Source organism: Lampetra planeri, chromosome 6 (genome assembly GCF_965212315.1).
Source record: "Lampetra planeri chromosome 6, kcLamPlan1.2.h2, whole genome shotgun sequence".
NCBI classification, from domain to species: domain Eukaryota; kingdom Metazoa; phylum Chordata; class Hyperoartia; order Petromyzontiformes; family Petromyzontidae; genus Lampetra; species Lampetra planeri.
In genome coordinates this window covers 4,267,054-4,286,365 of record NC_136112.1, presented here as the reverse complement: position 1 = coordinate 4,286,365, position 19,312 = coordinate 4,267,054, and the positions used below count along the sequence as shown (strand labels likewise).

At 45.2% G+C, this 19,312-nt stretch overlaps 1 protein-coding gene across 1 annotated transcript in view; it reads left to right on the top strand.

The window, feature by feature from the left end:
• LOC144719427 (uncharacterized) overlaps window positions 1-15,821 on the top strand; it is a 43,601-nt gene extending 27,780 nt beyond the window's left edge. The window contains exons 3-6 of the mRNA XM_078595327.1: window positions 5,768-6,222; window positions 7,087-7,247; window positions 8,370-8,512; window positions 13,985-15,821. Of these exons, the coding sequence (XP_078451453.1) occupies window positions 5,768-6,222; window positions 7,087-7,247; window positions 8,370-8,512; window positions 13,985-15,029 (1,804 nt within the window). The 3' untranslated portion in view covers window positions 15,030-15,821. The remainder of the gene's footprint in view (window positions 1-5,767; window positions 6,223-7,086; window positions 7,248-8,369; window positions 8,513-13,984) is intronic.
• The last annotated feature ends 3,491 nt before the right edge of the window (window positions 15,822-19,312 follow it).

Below are 19,312 nucleotides of genomic sequence, written 5' to 3'. Positions count from 1 at the left end.
TCTGTATGTTCTTTCATGTTCATGATCCATACATCATAAATTGGTACGTTCATTTCCATTATTAGGCTAGTATAGAGATGAGGGGAAATCAAGTTTTATACATGTGATTTGGATATGCATCATGAGCATAAGAGTCGATGTTTATTGACACACCGATTAATTGCTTCACCTCTACTGGCCAGACTTTTCTCTTTAAATAAATGTACATATTGTAAAAAAATAGTAATAAGACAAAACATGTTCACAAAAAGATAATGTCATCGTTTTTTTTTCTCCGTGTGAATTGTCTCCATTTGTAAAGTTACAGGGAAAGCCTCTTAAAGATCTCAAAAGTTTGACAAAAATCCAAAACATAGTCAAATGAAAAACATTTTACACCGAAGTACTTTTGTTAAATTCCATTCATACAATAACAATCAATTAAAACATATGGTAATTAAACACAGAACACACGAGACTCATTAGTGGTGTGAATATATGAAGGTACAATCGTGAATGTTTTGTCATATAGCTTAACAGCTCAGCGTTGTTTAATAAAAAAAAAGATATGTTGATGTGTCAAAGTCATACGTGTTTCAAGAAGCCAGCTGCAAGTTCGTATTAAGTTGCATTTGAGTGTTCGGTTAAAACAGAGGGCTGCACGTTTTTTTTTTGGGGGGGGGGGGAACAAAAAAAACATAAACATCTGGGCAATGTCATTGCAAGAAGTCATCCATCCGAAGGATTGTGTAATGACTGCTCCGGAGCCAGCCTTGAAAATTGACAAAGCTCGTTATTGTTTCGCAATATGTTGCGCGCTTATTTATTTCACAAGTCGTACAGCTTCGACTCTTGCAAATCTCTTGAACGCATGCCAAGGCGACCTTCTGATGCTGGCCTGCAGAGCCACAGATTTACGATATTAAATGTAAAGATCTGAATGCACACAGTGTTGCACGATCTATAGCTCTGTTTCGTATTCTCTACATAGAGTCATCTTTGTGATTAATACGAGCATATGTTGTTTTTTTGGTATGACTGCTATTTTCGTTCTTTACGAACCAATTATTAGGTTTATACTACTTTATAAAATCAAGTTTTCATCGATTTGGCCAACTTCCTGAATTTGTGTTAAGCACACATTTTGTTAAACAATAAAATCGCGATGCACATTGTGCATTTATGCCTAAGATGTAAAAATAGCACATGTCAGCACCCTTAAGTGACCCAAATGTTCAACCGTTTGTAACACGAGTGTGGTGTTGAGATTTACCGTGCACTCTTAAGAGCTGCAATGGGCCATAAATTAAAGGAATAACCTTTACTCTTGTAAGGCTGTCCCTGTGATGACACTCCATAAGCGTCTGCCAAATTCTACACCCTGTGCAGAAACGGTGCCTTGAGTTTCCCCTGGTTTGGCGACCTTTGGGGCAAAGCTTCAGAGCAGGAAATTAAAATGAAGAAAAACTCTTTTGAATTCCACAAAAAGATGTATCGGGCGATGATTCTTATCAGAGCTGTTGGGAGATCCAGAATGAACTGATTATATTATTTGTGCATGTGGAACAGTTTTTAGAATGGCAACAGAAAATAATGACCGAAGTTTCTTTCTGCAATATATGTTTTTATTGAAATTGCATGGCTCCTCTAGCCCGGCTCATTTACCCGGTTTGCGTAACATTCCATTAGATCGCAATGTGTCACAGTCGTATATGCAGTGCCGGCCCGAGCCTCTTGGGGGCCCTAAGCAGAATTTGATTTGGGGGCCCCCCTCCCACCACGCAGACTCATCTGTGCTAGAAGATTATTGACACAAATGTCACACTATAATGTTATAGCGAATATTATAAACGAATACAGTGAGGTTATGTATAAATAAAAAATAAAAACAACACTTTATATTACCACTTTTATGGCTTATAAAAATATCATGAGTCATGACTAGCTAGCTGCTTCCTCAAGTGACGTGAGCACAATTTGTGCTGCTGCTGCACAAAACATACTGTAAATAATAATGCAAACATACCTTTATCTCGCTCTTTTTTCTCCTCCTCGGTCCTTTTCTTTTTTCTTTTTTCGGCACCAGAGGGATACGTCCTTTTTTGTGACATGGCTTAGGCGTATTTATTATCGTGACGTACAATTGCGCGCACCTGCCCGCGCCCGCGCCCGCGCCCACGCGAATTGTCAATGAGCCGTGACATCCGTGAGCCGTGACAAAGCAGCAGTTGTCGACAGAATTTTCTTGTCTTGAATCATTTATTCATTCATTCATTAATTCATTTATATCACTTGTTTAAGTTATTTAATTGTAAAAAAAAAACGATTCGGGGGCCCCCTGGTGGCCAGGGGGCCCCAAGCAGCCGCTTAGTTCGCTTATGCCTCGGGCCGGCCCTGCGTATATGTTTACCGCACAGGTTAGAGGCATAATTAAAACTTTAAAGAAACTTGGACGAGTTTTGTGGGGAAGAACGCGTCGCCGTGACAAGGGCTCATGAGAAGGGGTGATGATCGATGAGCCAAGAATAGTGGCGGAGTGACAACGAAGGAAATGGGATGTAAGATGTGGCTTGGGCCTTCATCCAGCAGCAGATTGATAATGGCTGACGGTGACGGTGATGGGTACGTAAACTTAATAGAAAACTGCTGATCAGAGAAAATACTCTACGCATGCCGAATGCGTTTGCACATAATGGTCCGCCGTAACGTATGAGTTGGCATATGCCGTCGATTTTGTTTGTGCTGAATGGGGTCCGCTAGATTTTATGGAGAGCTCTTGCCAATAACATCTGTTAATCCAGCAGCATTCATTTAACAAGCCTGACTATGCTGATGAGACCCAGATGTTTGAAACCAGTCCAGAGTTTGTTTTATTAAAACAAACGCGGCGTGGCGATATTGGTCTGGATAAGCCAATAGGCTGATGGACTGAATCCTATTGTTATATACTGTATACGTGGACAGACAGAACAGATGTTATGCTTATATGTGCTTTGATGGGAGGAAAGATATTTCCTGTACAGATAAGCTGTGGCAGAATCAGGTGCCTGTGGGATAATCGTTCTCTCGCCGTTTCGGCGATCTGATCATCTTGCACTTCTTAGCAACGTACACGTCCTCCGAGTCGCAATACCGGAAGATGCAACAACAAAAAAGGGGGCATAATAAAACAATGCATTAATGCCTTACAAGGCACTCGCTAGAGAATTTTGTTGGGTTTTATTAAAGATGTATATTTCTTATATAGGCGAGATGGCCCCGTGGCAATGTAACAGGTATTCTTTTCTCATTAAAATCCTTCGTGGCGTCTGGTTTTGGAGAAGGTTTATGCATCTGCACCGTAATAACCCAAAAGCCAAAAGCTACGGTGAGTCATTTAAAATAACAATCATGCAAGCAACGCTGGTCTCGTGAAGGATAAATGAAACCCTATAAGGGCAGTTAACCCTCGTTCAGACTGCGGTGCCTTACAGTTATCTTGTGTTCCTTTCTCAGGATATACTGTTTCAATGCGTTGAGGCTCCCTCATATGGTTAAGGCTTTCTCCTGCTTGAGCCTGCTTGCCAAGAAATGTAAACAAAGCTTGCATACACAGGCACTGTGTTATATGCAGCAAGAGTGCCTGCTGCATCGGCCCGTGGCTGCTGTGGTTTTTGTCCCTCCACGTCTCTCTGCCAGCCTCGCTGCTCCGGTGTCAATCCGCATTGCCCTTGGTGTTTTAGTTCGATCGCGTCATCTGCCCATCATCCGTAATCTCGGCCTAGCTTGGGATCTCTGACTGAGTCGTACATCCTCATATTGTGGCCTCTCCTCGACAACACTCAGGCTTGCATGTGGTGCAGACAACTCTTCATGGCTATTTTAAGAAGTGTTCGTAGAAAAAGCATTCTTTGATTATTTTTCGACATTAGAGTCAATGTTCAGGGGTTGTGCCGTCGCACGGTGGTTAGCGCCAGTGCTAAGATGCCGCTGATCTGAGTTTGATTCCCTTTCATGTCTTACGTCGGTGGCGAGAGATATCCATACCCGATTCTGACCTCCATCCATCTTCACAAGCCTGCACTGACCAGTGTGGTCAAGTATGGCCAAAGAGCCCCCATGACTGACGTGACGTGGAAACGACTTCATCAGGCGCCAAGTCAAATTTGTGCCGCACCGGGAAATCTGTCACTTAGGCTTATCGCGTTTGAAGCACTCCCAAACACCCGCGCGTAAGGGAGGGGGCTCTATGAGAAGAAATAATTCGAAATATATCCATGATAATGGTCAACGTGCTGACTTTGAGACTCCAAATTCAACCGAGTGCAAATGTAACGTATGCCTTGAAATACATCTTTATTGCAACTTGCACACTGTGCTGTTCATGGCGACGACTTCTATACGTGTAATTAAACATTCACCCCTATGCCTGCAACACGATCTTTGTTGTTTAAAACTGTATTGTGAAATCAAGATTATGGAGTTGCCACTTGGTTCATGCTGAACAAATTTGGTTTGATGGATGGCATTGCCATTTCTCTTCCTCGTGATCAAAACATGCAAGCGCGTCCTCGGGGCCAGTTATTAAAATTGTCGCATCCAAGACATCAATACAGTATTTTTAGGGATGTAAACCAAAAGATTAACTTGACTGAGGAGCGATACCCATTCGTGCCCAAAGGGGCCAAACAATGAATCAAGGAAGCCATTTGTGTGTTTTTAAATCTGCAAGGCTAAAGGGAATGTGTTATAGTGGAGCAGGCTGAGAGGAGAGGAAAGGAAATGTGGATATCTTGAGGAACAAGAAGGATGTGAATGTGTGGGGGGGGGGGGAAACAAATACCGAATAATATGGAAAAAGTCACATTTAAAATCAATTGTTTTCATTTACCCCCTCCACAAAATGGACAATGAATCTCTGCGGGCAGTTTAAATGACACTGTTGAATTTAAATGCTCTACGGTATTTTTACAAATGACGTGGAACATGTGTATTGTTTCCGTTGTTGTATGGGAATATTACTAACTTACATTGTAAAATAACAATCAGAAGTTAGCAAAGTAAAATAGACATTTTCACTATTTTATGTATTAGCGTTGGAATGGTTAACAACCGTAAAAGGCAAAACGCCGAGCTCTGCGATCGTATTCTTTTGAAAATTACAAAATTAAAAGTTTTTTGTTATTTTCTGTTATTTTCTTTGAACCTATCTTTGTGACTTTACCGAAAGCCCCAAAGAATATGAATTCCTGCAGTCACGAAAGCTTTAAGTCAAGATTCTGTGATCTTGCAATAAAGTAAAAAAGAAAAGTGTTTATTCACCATTGTACCAACATGCATATAGCATATATTAAAAAGGTAAATGTACAGCCCGGCGATGACGTGCTTACACTACTGCTGGCAGAAGTGCCTCCACTAAAGAGAGCTTTAGAGAGCCACTCTCTGGATATTTTGGTCTACGCTTGCACGCCAGCCAAATGCCTTGGAAGTTCGTGGGAATATCCAAACATTCCTCCACTACACGCGACCTGCCGATCGACTGGTGAGTCCGTTTCTACTGCTGAGTGGACAGATGCAGTGGTGGTGGGGTGGGGATTTAATAAAGTTGCCCCAACTGCCGCCTCGGAAGATCGAATCGAACCCGGCGACCCTCCGGATTTCAAGTCCACTACACCGCGCCAGCATCCCAGCGCAAATTAAATAACACCGCTCCATTGCACGTCGTCCTCTACGAGAAGAGCTCGTTGCTGCCTGCGTCAAACACTCAGTTGCCTGCCCCTGTCTTTCGGCTCCGTGCTCTGCTCAACAGGAAGTGCTTCCGACGCCTGGCCTGCCACTCGTGCGTCGTCTTCTCGCTCGTGTCCGCTCTGCTGCTGCTCCAAGCCTCCCACCACGTGACCCTCCAAAGCCGCCAGTCGCCGTCTCGGCAATCGCTCCTGCAGCGGCTGCGTCAGACCGTCGCCGGCCAAATGCGACCGAGCCAAGCGGCGGCCGGCCAGGGCGCTCAGAGCCTTCTGCCCGTCGACCGCGCGGGCACCAAACGCCCGCGCGGCATGGAGGAGGAGGAGGAGAAGAAACTCCAGTGGCCGACTGCCATCGGCCACGCAGCCCCCGGACAAAGAGATGCTCAGAAATTCGCCGCCAAAAACGCGGCCGCTGGAAAACCACAGGCCGCGCTCCCAGGTGCTGTGCGTCTGGATGAGACGCGTCTGAACGGAACCCACGGAGTCAACAAACATTCGGCTCCGACTGGGGACAGTCACAGTGAGTCCCCCCCACTCCAGCCCCCCACCTACAGCCACCCGCCCTCCATGCCCCCCTCTCCATGCCCCCCCCTCCAGCACCCCCTCCAGCCCCCCCTCAAGCCCCCCCCCTCCAGCCCCCCCTCCAGCCCCACCCTCCAGACACCCTCCCCAGACACTACCCCCCTCCAATCCCCCCCTCCAGCCACCCCCCCAGACACCCCCCCCTCAAGCCATTCCCCCTAGCCCCCCCCCTCAGCCACCCCCCCCCCAGCCACCTCCTCCACCCCCCCCTTCCAGGCACCCCCCCTCCAGACACCCCCACCCCTCCAGACCCCCCCACGCCATCCCCCCAGCCTGGTTTACAGTAAGGCGGGGCATTATTTTGAGATGTGTTTAAAATAGTTGACGTGTCTTGAGCAGCAGCAGCAGCAGGATTAAGTAAAGTCCACACGGTGGAAACTGGAACGTTTAAAAGGATTCGATTTTTTTTGTCCCGACTATATATAACTCTCGTTAACGCCGCAATTAAACTGTCACATCTGTAACCCTTCAATTGCATGACACTGTATTTAAAGTAACTTAAACGTGAATCTAACCAATTACAACGACTATGCTACTCCCCGATGCATAGCGCGTTGTCTGGCGCTATGTCCGATGTTCCGCTCCACGTGCTGGTGAGCTTTTCCAGGAACCGAATCGCAACGGAGCTCCCAGCACATCGTAGCAACACGTCGCGCATAATGCCGAACAATATGCGGTCAATCCCCGAAACACATCGGAGAGCAATTACAACAATAATCGTAGCAAAGACGAGCAAGTCGTTTCTGGAATGTGCCAGATGGGTAGATGTATTGTTGCCACGCTCTGTGTCCCCCCCCTTAAGCTCAGAGAGGTCAAGGCCACAAGATCGATATGAATGACACCGGCAAGGCTCGAGAAGGACTGAACAACAAACCGCATGCCGAGGACCTGGGGGGTTGGTGGCACCTTGTCCCCGGCACCAACACCTACCTGCTCTCCGCTCATCTCGATGACCGCTTCAAGGTGGGTGGCTCAAGATTGCAGCGTTTTCACAGCGGGGGGGGCGGGGGGCTTGGGCTTTGTGAGGCATCGCTGCTCCGTACGTAACCGCAGCCGTAAGTGCAACAAAGGGAGCATTTTGCTTTTTCGGCGCGAATAACCCGAGGCATGCAAATTCATCACGCGTGGGGCGGCATTTCGGCGCGGCCAAATCGCGTCGCCTCTCGCGCCGCCGCCGCCAGCGGCGTCACCGCGCGTTTGACGGAGCAGTGCAATGCGCCATTTCGCACCGCGGGCGTAGGGAGGGGGATATAATTGGGCCATTCATTTGAGTTCAACAACGTTTCATGAGTTGCCTACACGTGGGGTCTCGTGACTTTGGTGACCCTGTTGGTGGCCCGGGCGAGCGATGTTCCCGACAGCATGCGAGAGACGCGTTTAATGATGCAGAATTCCCTAATTTGCACCCGTTTGTGTTTTTACTTGGACTCATTTTGCTTCCCCTGCACCAACTATCCTCGTGACACGACGTCTCCTTAAGCGGCATTGTTTGGTTCTTTATGACTGACCTTCATCCGTCTACCCTGGCCATTGGTTTGGGGAACAAAATTGGCCATTGGTTATTGTATTGAACAATTCTGGCGCAGTGGGCTTGGAAGAATTGTATATTCGTTTCGTTTGTCCATTGATAATATTGGCCCATGGCACAAATTCGCGGGTTTCATTGTCTGTTTTATTCCTATTGAGCTCATCTAGACCATGTAAGGCATTGTGTGTAAATGTTTACGCATGTGTAATTTTATCTGTGGCTTAAAGTAATCTCCGTGCAACTCTCCATGGGTTGCAAAATCTTGTTAACTCACAACAACTCCATTGTCCAGAAAGTATGGTTCTGTTCAGAGCAGGTGGCTAAAATGGATGAAGTGAATTGATCAAATTAATTATGTGGTCAGGTTTGGGGAGATAATACAAAACACAAAACAATTGATTGTAAACGTATGTGAAAGAAACCACGATAGGTTTGTAAGAAAACAAAAACAGACTTGAGTTGTCAAATTTTCCATGAATAAAACCTTCAATATGTAAATGTATCATTATACTTTGGCACTTTAAAGCCCCAAATGTTTTTTTGGGGATGCGTTGCAGATGGGTGCGTTCGTGCGGATCCTGACGGTTTCACCGCGCAAAGAGGACCCTGACCTGTGCTGCACTCACTGGCGTCAAGGCAAGAGAAATACGACCATCCGCATATATGAGCGGGAACTGCATCCAGCTCATTATAGCTACAGGTACGGGAGGATTCAATGACATTGGAGAGATATCTTCAATGAAATTCATTCATGTTGTTTCATACATAAATTACATCGCTTATGACCATTCAATTAACAATACATTGAGTTGTGTGCCAACATCTGGTATCCTGCCGCTAACAAAAACATATCTTTGTAAAACACCCGTAACCTTTTTCTCGCCCATTTACGAATTCTCAGAGCCAGGCAATTTTTGCCCACTTTTCTTACAACGAGGTTCAAGCCATGTTTAAGGTTTGATAGCAGTGTGCACACTTCTCCGTTGACCCTAAGACCCCTATCCCACATCCAAGCCACGCCAGCGTAGGGCTTTCGCGATGTGGGCAATTTCCCACTGGCTCATTTGCCGAGCTGAGCCAGAACCACACTCTAAAACTGCGGCCTCACGATACATCAGAATCTGGCATGGGGCCAAGCACGGCTCGGGTTCTGCAGTGGAAAAACAACCTGACACCTCGTGAGACTGGTTCAACAAGGCCACCAATTGACTCAGTTGTGCAGTTGAATAGAAAACAAGTGTATGAAGTGCCAGGCATCTATGCAGCAGTGCACGACTACTGTACACTTGCAATATCCTAACCCAAATGCTGATGGCATCCCCTGCTCAGTGGGGAACTATAATGGCTGGGGGTGGCCCATAACACATTGTGTAGGTAGCCTAATAACAAGGCCCCGAGCGGTTGAAGGTGAGGCCCAGTGCATTTCGTGGCCAAAACATGGGGGTTCTGCAACTTATGTGTAAGTCCCAGGTGAGCAAGCACATGGTCCTGGCGGAACATTGACGGTCCAGCATGGCCCATATATAGACCTGGGAAGCTCAGCACAAGGACTGGCAAAGCCACAGTAAGACGAGCCAGACAAGCTCTCGCAGGGAATGCCATGAACAGCCAAAGTGAGATTTGTGTGGGACAGGGCAAGGTGTGGGCTGATCACACAATAACAAAGAGTGTGCAGATCTTCCTCTTGGTTCTTTCGGTAAAGTCACGTAGAAGGGAAATAATAAAATAATAAAAATAAAACATAATAAAATAAAAATTCTCACGACGTTTCGGCCACAACACAAGCAGCCGTCCTCAGGTGAAGAAACAGAGCTGTCAGAAAGACAGCGTCCCAATGAACACCGCCAAGCTTGGCAGCGTATATTTAAGCTGTGTCGGAGGAGAGCGCCTTGACAAAGGAGTTTACATATTAACAGCGGAAATAAGCATATTGATAGGAAATGCAGATATGGGATTAATCACTCCTTGTGTAATGTGAAGGTGGTGGGGGGGGTCTCAAAGTCATATTATGCTAGTGTATTATGTAGGATTAGCAGTGCTAAATGGAGGAAGTAGGATTAGCAGTAATAAAGGGAGGGAAATTTTAATCATAAGGAGCTGCAGCAGCCAAACCACCGCGTATCAAGCTCGTGTATTATGTGGGCAACAAAAAAGGAGGAGTTTCTAAAGAACTGCAAATGCCCTACTACCATATAATACACCTATGTGAAAAAATCAAAATTATCTAGATCTGTGTAAGTTATAACCATGCAAATTCATGCAAGAAAACCAACCCACAACCAGTCAGTACAGCAAATATGTGTGTGTGTGTGTTATTTATTGTATTTTTGATAATACATGACCAGACGTATACCCCAAAACTAAATCGACAGCTACGTGGCCACAATCTATACAATTGTTCACGTTCACTGAAGCATCGAACAAAAAAAAAATCCAAGCGTCAAAATAGTACAGTTGGTGTTGCTCGTGTCAGTCTAACTGAAATGTGCAGGGACAAACGTGATTAACTTATCGGAACATCGTTCATGCTTTTGATACCCTGTCAAACAAATTGTGGAGTGGCTATGTCCCGTGTAATCTAGCGCAGGGGTCCCCAACCCCACAGGCCGCGGACCGGTACCGGTCCGTGGCCTGTTAGGAACCGGGCCGCACGGCAGCAGGAGGTGAGAGCGGTGAGTCCGTGCGTGGCCCGCCCCCATTATTTATTATTCACCACTTCCGTCCGCGCCTCTTTCCCGCACTGCGCACTTGTCTCAGTCACAGTTTTGGTAAGTCCACAAGCTGCTAACCCCGAGCCAAAATGAGTAAAAAAAAACGTCGCTGGAGTGCTTCTTTGAAAAGGGGGAAAGACCCAATGATGACGCCCCCCCCCCGTCCATGAAAAAATTGTCTTCCACGAAACCGGTCCCTGGTCCCAAAAAGGTTGGGGACCGCTGATCTAGCGGGTCAGGAACAATGACCAAACTCACAATAACATTACTCTCGTGCAAGTCTGCCACGCATTGAATGTGTTTAATTGGAAAGATTTTGGCGTGTTTTTTTTGTTGCAAAACATTTTCTTGGGCGACACGTTCTTCGTAAAATCGAACGTCTTGACTTGCTCGTAGCTTTGGTAAAAACATTGCACTACTGCATGGGAGGTGTAGCGGAAGAATCATGTACGATGATACAACAAATTTGTCTTTTTAGGAATCACCAAAAATACTTGCGAAATTACATCCACATTAGTTGGAGAATAATTCGGTTACATTTGCGGCCCACTCTAACTTGCTCCAACTTGTGGAGGCTAGCAAAGCTACAAACACGCGTTTCATATTCTTAGGTGTTTTCGGTAAAGTCACGTAGGTAAAACATTAAAATGAATAAAAGTAAAATACAATAAAAATCACGACGTTTCGGAGGCAACACAAGCTTCCGTCTTCAGGTGGAACCGTCACAGCCACGACAGCTGTATCAAGTAAATGAGAGATTACAAGAGCTACCACTCCGTATATATAATGGTTGGAGAGGGGGAAGGGCCAAGTACGGCACACTTGCGTTTCACTGAAGATTCACTGATAGAAAAGCTCAAAGTCCAGCCCTGAAATTGATTTTTCATACCTCTGCTGGTGAAATGGCGTTCACTCGAAGGGAGTTCTCACGAGTCCCCCTACTCCTACATGCTGTCCAGACAACTTGTAAGAAGTGAGAATTGTACCCACACGTGTTGATCCCCACCGCATGCAACCCGCTTGCCAACAGTGTAATCACAGAATAACTGCGCATTAAATAGCACAATGAACACTTAAAGCCATCTATAGTGGTATTCTTGATTAAATAAACGTATGAGAACCAGATATTTACATACATGATCCTTTTGTGAATAGTCCTGGCACCTAAACAATACGTCTTGTAGTGGTGCATTCATTCGTATTTGCATAAAACATCGGAAAGCCTAAGTAGGCAAGTACACCTCAAGAATGTTTGGACATCTGTTGCATATCTATGGAAACGATGAAATGCAATGCGAGCGCTAAACATAGAATTGTGCAGAGCTACGTACACTACAATGGGGTACACATGAGCCTCTGTTTATTTAATAAATAGACCACGTCTATGAAATCTGGTTCGGTGACTCCCAAGACGCCACCTGCTCTGCCTGTTGCCCTACATTGGCCCCCTGACAAACGAATACAATGCGGTCGTCATTATCGTGATGTCGTAACTAATCTTCTCCCATAATCCCATTGCTTCACTGCCTCTTAAGCAAACTTCCAAGTCTGTTTATCATCAGTCCAAATCAAAACTGTTGAGGTTAGAACTAAAATAAAGGTGCATGTTTTGACCGTGATAAAGACAAGCCAGCCTTCATTATTTGTTTTCAGCATTTGGGCGTTTTGGATATCGCTGTTGACAGTGGTTACACTGATGTGACATCACTTCATCCAGTGAGAGGTATGGTGGATGTTCTACAACCATGCGATATCAAAAAATCGCATCCAATCACAGAGCTGATGGATATTCAGATGGAGAATTTTCCCTCTTTCAGTTTTAGTTTTCAGTTTCATGTATTAGGTATAACCCTGTGAGCCATGTGGCTCTTGACTCGGGTGCAACCGCAAGAGAACAAAAACATGAACAAGAAACATCTTAAAGTGACTACATGCAACAGAAAAATCCTGGAAAAACATCAAAGTTTTCCAGAAACAAACACTGCTGTATATGTATGCATCTTAAGCAACATACTGCCATATCCAGTGCATTAGTTCACATTTGACCAGAGGAATGTACGGTACAATTGATTTATATTTCATTGGCCAAAGTTGGTGCTTGCAACCCCATCTTTCAGAACAGTCTTTGAGAGCCAAAGTCCAACATTACAACACAGAAGATGTGAGTCACACTAACAGTTACCAGCCAGTGTGCTCGAATTTCCTTGGAATAATCTTACGAGTCTTTCTTAAAAGTATTAATCCGCCATCTTCTGTATCCTCAAAGAGACAGCGGCCTGAAAATCAGGACATAGGGTTATTATATTTATTTTAACAAATGTTAAAACTAACTCCCATTAACATGAATGCATGCATTAATTTTAAAAAAATTATTGGGACTTGTTTTAATATTTTAGGAGTAATCTTTGAACATTCATCAATTACGTTTCGTCTCAACTCGTTCAGGGTTCTTGGTCGAGTTTTTGGAAGCGACATATTTGAGGCGACCCCCCCACAGGAAGAATAAAAAATAAATATGAACAATGATAACAGATAAAATAGCAGAATAAACAATTAAATAGTGTTCATGCCGGTGTGAAAATAAATCAATAAACCCTATGTGTCCTGACTTTTGGGCCACCCTGCGTAGTGTCACACGTATGAAAGAAGAACACTCAGACGTTTACGCGCTGCGTGCAAACATTCCCCCCTCCGTCCTCCTTCGTCCGCAGTACCCCACCTGCGTTTGAACGCACGAGCCGTTCATGCTGAGCTAAGAAAATAAACGGACGTGCAGCCAACGTTTCAAGGAAAGTGACCAAATAACGTTTCAAAAAAGTAGTGGTGTGTGGTAAGCAGTTGGCCGATGCTGTGCGTGTGTTGAGTTTGGCCGGCTTCCTCGCTTGGCATGTTAACGCCAGTCACCCAGACGTGCGTGACGTGTGGTAACGGCCGCGTCAGATGGTGAAAACCAGAAGTGGAAAATGCTAATTCAGTTGGCCCTTGTATAATGAAGTTACATTGTTGCAAAAGTTGAAAGCGCAAGAAAAAACCCTGTTATCCACCGTCATCTGGGCAACGAGAAGGATAAAATGATCACTTATAGCCCCTTGTCAGTCCACTGCTTTATAAAGGCCTCCCCAGAGCTGTGTCAGTTTTGTCGAGGTTGTTTGACCATGCTTCCCCATGCTGGTCAGTGTTTGCCATGGCCAGGATTCGAACTGGTTCTGTTAGCGCAGTGTGCCAACCAGCACGCAGCGACGTTCACGACCCGGTCTACACGATGTGACTTTGAAATATAAAAAAAAAACATCCTCCTCATTGTGAGCATCAACAGACTTCCTGCAAAGAAAGTAGCAAAAGTAGCTTAGGGGGGAAATATATAGACCCAGCGATGCGACATGATCTTCACCTCATCGGTGCTTGAGGCGCGCTCTGCGACAACTGCACATTGTAGCTGTGCGATATGATTGTCGTTTCAGGTACGCGGTTCACAGCCTGCTGTGTCTCATTCCCCCGTGGCAGTCGCCGCCCGACCGCGTGTCGGTTGCCCTGTGCAAGCTGGATCCACCGGCAGAGAGCGAAGGCCGTACCTCGCTACTCGTGCACCGCCCGACGGGCCCCAAGGTAGAATTTGCCGTGTGCCTGCCCATGCTCTTTGGCCGCTACGACCGGCTCCTTCACCTGCTTCAGAGCGTCGAGTTCTATCGCCTTCTGGGCGCGAGCCTGGTCACCGTTTACAACTACAGCCTGGGCCCCAACGTGGACGCGGCACTGCACCTGTACGCCAAGGCGGGACTGGCTAATGTGCTGCCCTGGCCGGTAAGCGAGCATCTCAACGTGTCCACGGGATGGCGCTTGGACCGGAACCCCGGCGACGTCCACTACTACGGGCAGATCGGCTGCATGACCGACTGCCTGTACCGCTCGGCGCATCGCGCCCGCTGGGTCTTCATGAACGACATCGACGAAGTCGTGGTGCCGCACGCCTTCGCCAACTGGAGCGAGATGGTGAGCGCCCTGTCTCCGGTGGGTGGCGAGAGCAACGGCGAGCAGCGCTTCTCCGTTTTCACGTTCATGAACGGCATCTTCCCACTGGAGCCACACGCCATCTACCGCAAGCTGCCCGCGCGCGCCTGCGTGCACGAGAGCGAGGCTGACGTGGACTACTTGCGCACGCTCAGGCTCGTCACGGATGGCAGGGCGACCAAGGTGCTGGTGGACTCACGCTCGGTGGTGCACCAGGGCGTCCACCGCGCCGACACGCTGCTGCAGGGCGCGCTCGTGCTCAACGTGCCCGAGCAGGCGGCCCTGCTCCACCACTACAAGTCCGTTGGGGCGGCGCTGTTCCAGCCGGGGACAGAGAACGTGACGGAGGACCGGGCGACGCTGCTCTACAGGGAGCAGCTGCTTCCCCGCGTGCACGCCATGCTGGCCATGCTGTGCGCGCAGGGCGGGCCCCACGTGGTGCCTAAGCAGGCGTCCAAATCTGCCAAACGCCCCACGAAAAAAAGGCCCAAGACGTAGAGAACGCTCCGCGCGTAACGACACTTTATTTTTCTTCTCGTCAGCTTTCCCGTTGTGGGAACGTTGGTGGAAGACTTGATGAAAAAAAATAGTATATATTCTTAAAAAAAAACTTTCATACTTGACTCTCTTTTTATTGAGATATTTTGTTGGTTTGGTCACTGTGAATGTGAAATGCCTGGGTGCCAACACTAGCTAAGGAAGGATGCGATCTCCAACATAAATTACACGTTTGTGATTACAATGTGGTAGATTTGTAAAATAACTGGTCTTTAGTCTGATTTTAATTATTTTTCCAGGTGGTATATAAATCCTAGAAAGCTGCTTCATGGGATAGGTATTTTAAATTTGAGCGGTGGTGCACTACTACTGCGCTATGAATCGAACTAATCAAATTTGTATTCTTAGGTTTTTTCGGTAAAGTCACGTAGGTAAAACATTAAAATTAATAAAAGTTAAATAAAATAAAAATCACGACGTTTCGGAGGCAACACAAGCTTCCGTCTTCAGGTGGAACCGTCACAGCCACGACAGCTGTATCAAGTAAATGAGAGATTGCAGGAGCTACCACTCCGTTTATATAATGGTTGGAGAGGGGGGAAGGGCCAAGTACAGCACACTTTTTATTCATATGGTAAGGTGAGGCTTAAGAGGGTGAGCCTTTGTTATGTGTTGCCTCCGAAACGTCGTGATTTTTATTTTATTTTACTTTTATAAATTTTAATGTTTTACCTACGTGACTTTACCGAAAAAACCTAAGAATATGAATCCTTGCAGTCACGAAAGCTTCAAATCTAGAAAAAATAAAATAATAAAAAATCACGACGTTTCGGAGGCAACACAAGTCTCCGTCATCAGGTGGGACCGTCACAGCCAGATTTGCTGTATCAAGTGAGGCAGGGATTCTATATTTTTTTTATTAATTTTAATTTCAATTTTTTTACCTACGTGACTTTACCGAAAACCCCTAAGAATATGAATCCTTGCAGTCACGAAAGCTTCAAATCTAGAACTAATCAAATTTGGTTCCCGGCCACGGCTCACAGCAGTGGCGAGTGATATTTGGACTGGTCTTGAATCAATTCTCTCCCACCTCCCCTCGCCCCTCTTCACTAACCCAGCACTGACCAGAGTGGTGAAATATAGTCAAACAACCCTCACGACTAACGCGAACTTCGGGAGGAGGCCCTTATCGAGTGGTGGACATTTTACTCGTGTTATTTTATACTACGGGATTCGATATCTTAACGCAACCTCATCTCAAGACGCCACGCAAAATGGTGGGACATGCACACAGGTTTGTTCGTTGAGATGAGTTACCGCTAGTATAAATAAAAGACTGCACATTAAAATGTACGCAAGCTAGAATAGGCTGATGGCCAACTCTGCACCCGATTGGCAATGCGTTCTTGCATTCGGAAAGACAGATTTGCGGTTTGCGATGTCCTCTTAACCATGCAAGAAATCAAGACTGGCTGTTAGTCTCATAGGATGTGTCGCCAAACTCACCAGGCCACGTTTTGACATCTTTACAACGCACATATAAGTAAAGCTAAGGTGCAGCTCTGCAATTACTTGCTCACGCTCCTGCAGGTGAAAGGGCCTCCACTAGACAGTGCTACAGAGCCCTTCTCGGGGGTGTTTTTTGTGGCCGACTCGTCCACGCTTGCCACATGTCTTGGAAGAAGTGGGAGCACCCCCACACTTTAACCCCAATGCAACCGATCTTCAGATCGACTAACTGGTGGGCAGTAGAACCCCTTTTAACGGCGGTAATTGGTTCGATGAAACCGGCCATTAAATGATTAGGTCGTTAAGCGAGTATAGGAAATATATGTGACAGGCTTAATTAGTTTCGATAGCATCGAAAGTTACCTCTTTTTACCAAAAAAATACTTTATAATACTTAAATAATAGATATGAATACATAAAGATGCTAAAGACGTACACACATCATGTTAAAAGGAAACACAATTAATCAATCAATTAATATTTACTGTACCGCCAATAGCCCATCGTTAACGGGGGAATGGTCGGTATGCGAACACATTGGGCTCTATGGAGGCACTACACTATACACTACTATACACTACACTACTATACACTACACTGTACACTACAATATATACCACTATACACTACAATACTATACACTACTATACACTGCACTACTATACACTACACTACTATACACTACACTATACACTACATTACTATACACTACTATACACTACACTATTATTCACTTCAATACACTACTATACACTACACTTCTATACACTACACTATATACACTACTATACACTACACACTACACTACTATACGCTACACTAATATACACTACACTATACACTACTCTACTATACACTACATTATACACTACTATACACTACACGATACACTACACTACTATACACTACACTACTATACACGACACTACTATACACGACACTACTATACACTACACTATACACTACACTACTATACACTACACTATACACTACACTACTATACACTACTATACACTACACTATACACTACACTACTATACACTACACTATACACTACACTATACACTACACTACTATACACTACTATACACTACACTATACACGACACTACTATACACTACACTATACACTACACTACTATACACTACTATACACTACACTACTATACAAAACTCTACTATACACTACACTACTATACACTACACTACTATACACGACACTACTATACACGACACTACTATACACTACACTATACACTACACTACTATACACTACACTATACACTAAACTACTATACACTACACTATACACTACACTACTATACACTACACTACTATACACTACACTACACACTACACTACTATACACTACTATACACTACTCTACACTACACTACTATACACTACACTACTATACACTACACTACTATACACTACACTACTACACTACAATATACATTACACTACTATACACTACACTACTACACTACAATATACATTACACTACTATACACTACACTATAAACTACAATATACACTACACTACTATACACTACACTATACACTACTACACACTACACTACTATACACTACACTACTATACACTACACTATACACTACACTACTATACACTACACATTGGGCTCTATGGAGGCCCGTCGTTAAGCGATTAGTCGTTGACAGGGGTGGTCGCTAAGAGGGGTTCTACTGTACTCGTTTATACTGCTGGGTGGACAGAGGAGGGTTTTTATTTCATATACCTGGGCCCTTTGTTTCAACTGCTGTACCGGGAGATTGAACTGGCAACCCCTCTCTATACACACACACACACACGTATGCATATGTATGTTGAACTTCTTTCGCACGTTACATAGCCAACCGTGCTAATTGGAGGTGCGGGTGGAAGCAGTGGTGAGCACACTGGACTCGCAGTCCACAAGACATCAGCTAAACCATCATTTGTACTCCGTTTGCCTGATTAATTAATTTCGTGTTGTCCGATAGCTAACAGCCAATGCGATCCGAGCACTAAATATCATGTGATGTCCATCTCCGGCAAATCTAATGGGATGAATCTTGATGTCGTTTAACAACAGTAAGAAATGCCTTGCGTTTGTTTTCTTCTTTCAATATCGGCCCAATGAGTTATCGTAGCGGATGATTTTACACGGGTGTTTTTATTTTTATTTTTTGTACGATTTTTCTGTGGAGAACTGACGGCAACGCAACACAACGCCGTGTGGCTCATCCCATTTGGCACTAGAAACCACGGTGACCACGAAGAATGTGTGGCAACGTTCATGGATGCAAAGTTCTTTGAAATGCCTGAGGTTTTTTTTTCTTGAGTTACACTGTAGTGGCAGATGTTACTGTGTGTGTGTGTGTTTTATATTGCCTGTGCTCGTTCAGCCGTACGCACACGTCCCATTTTTACTGGATATGGGTTTCTGGTTTTTTATTTTATTGTTCGCTTCGGTTTGAACTGTTCAAGGTCGGTGCACACAATCGTGTGATCGGCCGGTGTTTTGAATGTATTTCTTTTTTTTTCTACACCTGCCTTTGCGCCTGGGAGGGAAGTTTTGCGGTGACGTTAGCAGTGATTTTTTTCGGAGATTTCATATCGCGATGGCAGCTTCTGTCGCCGATGTGGCTCGATGACTATTTTTAGACCGTTAGGTTGGTTCACACAGGATTTTTGTTGACCTCCTTTCGTCCGAACGTCACGCATATTTTGTTAAGTAATAACCTGTTCACGCCGTGGTGGGGTAAGCG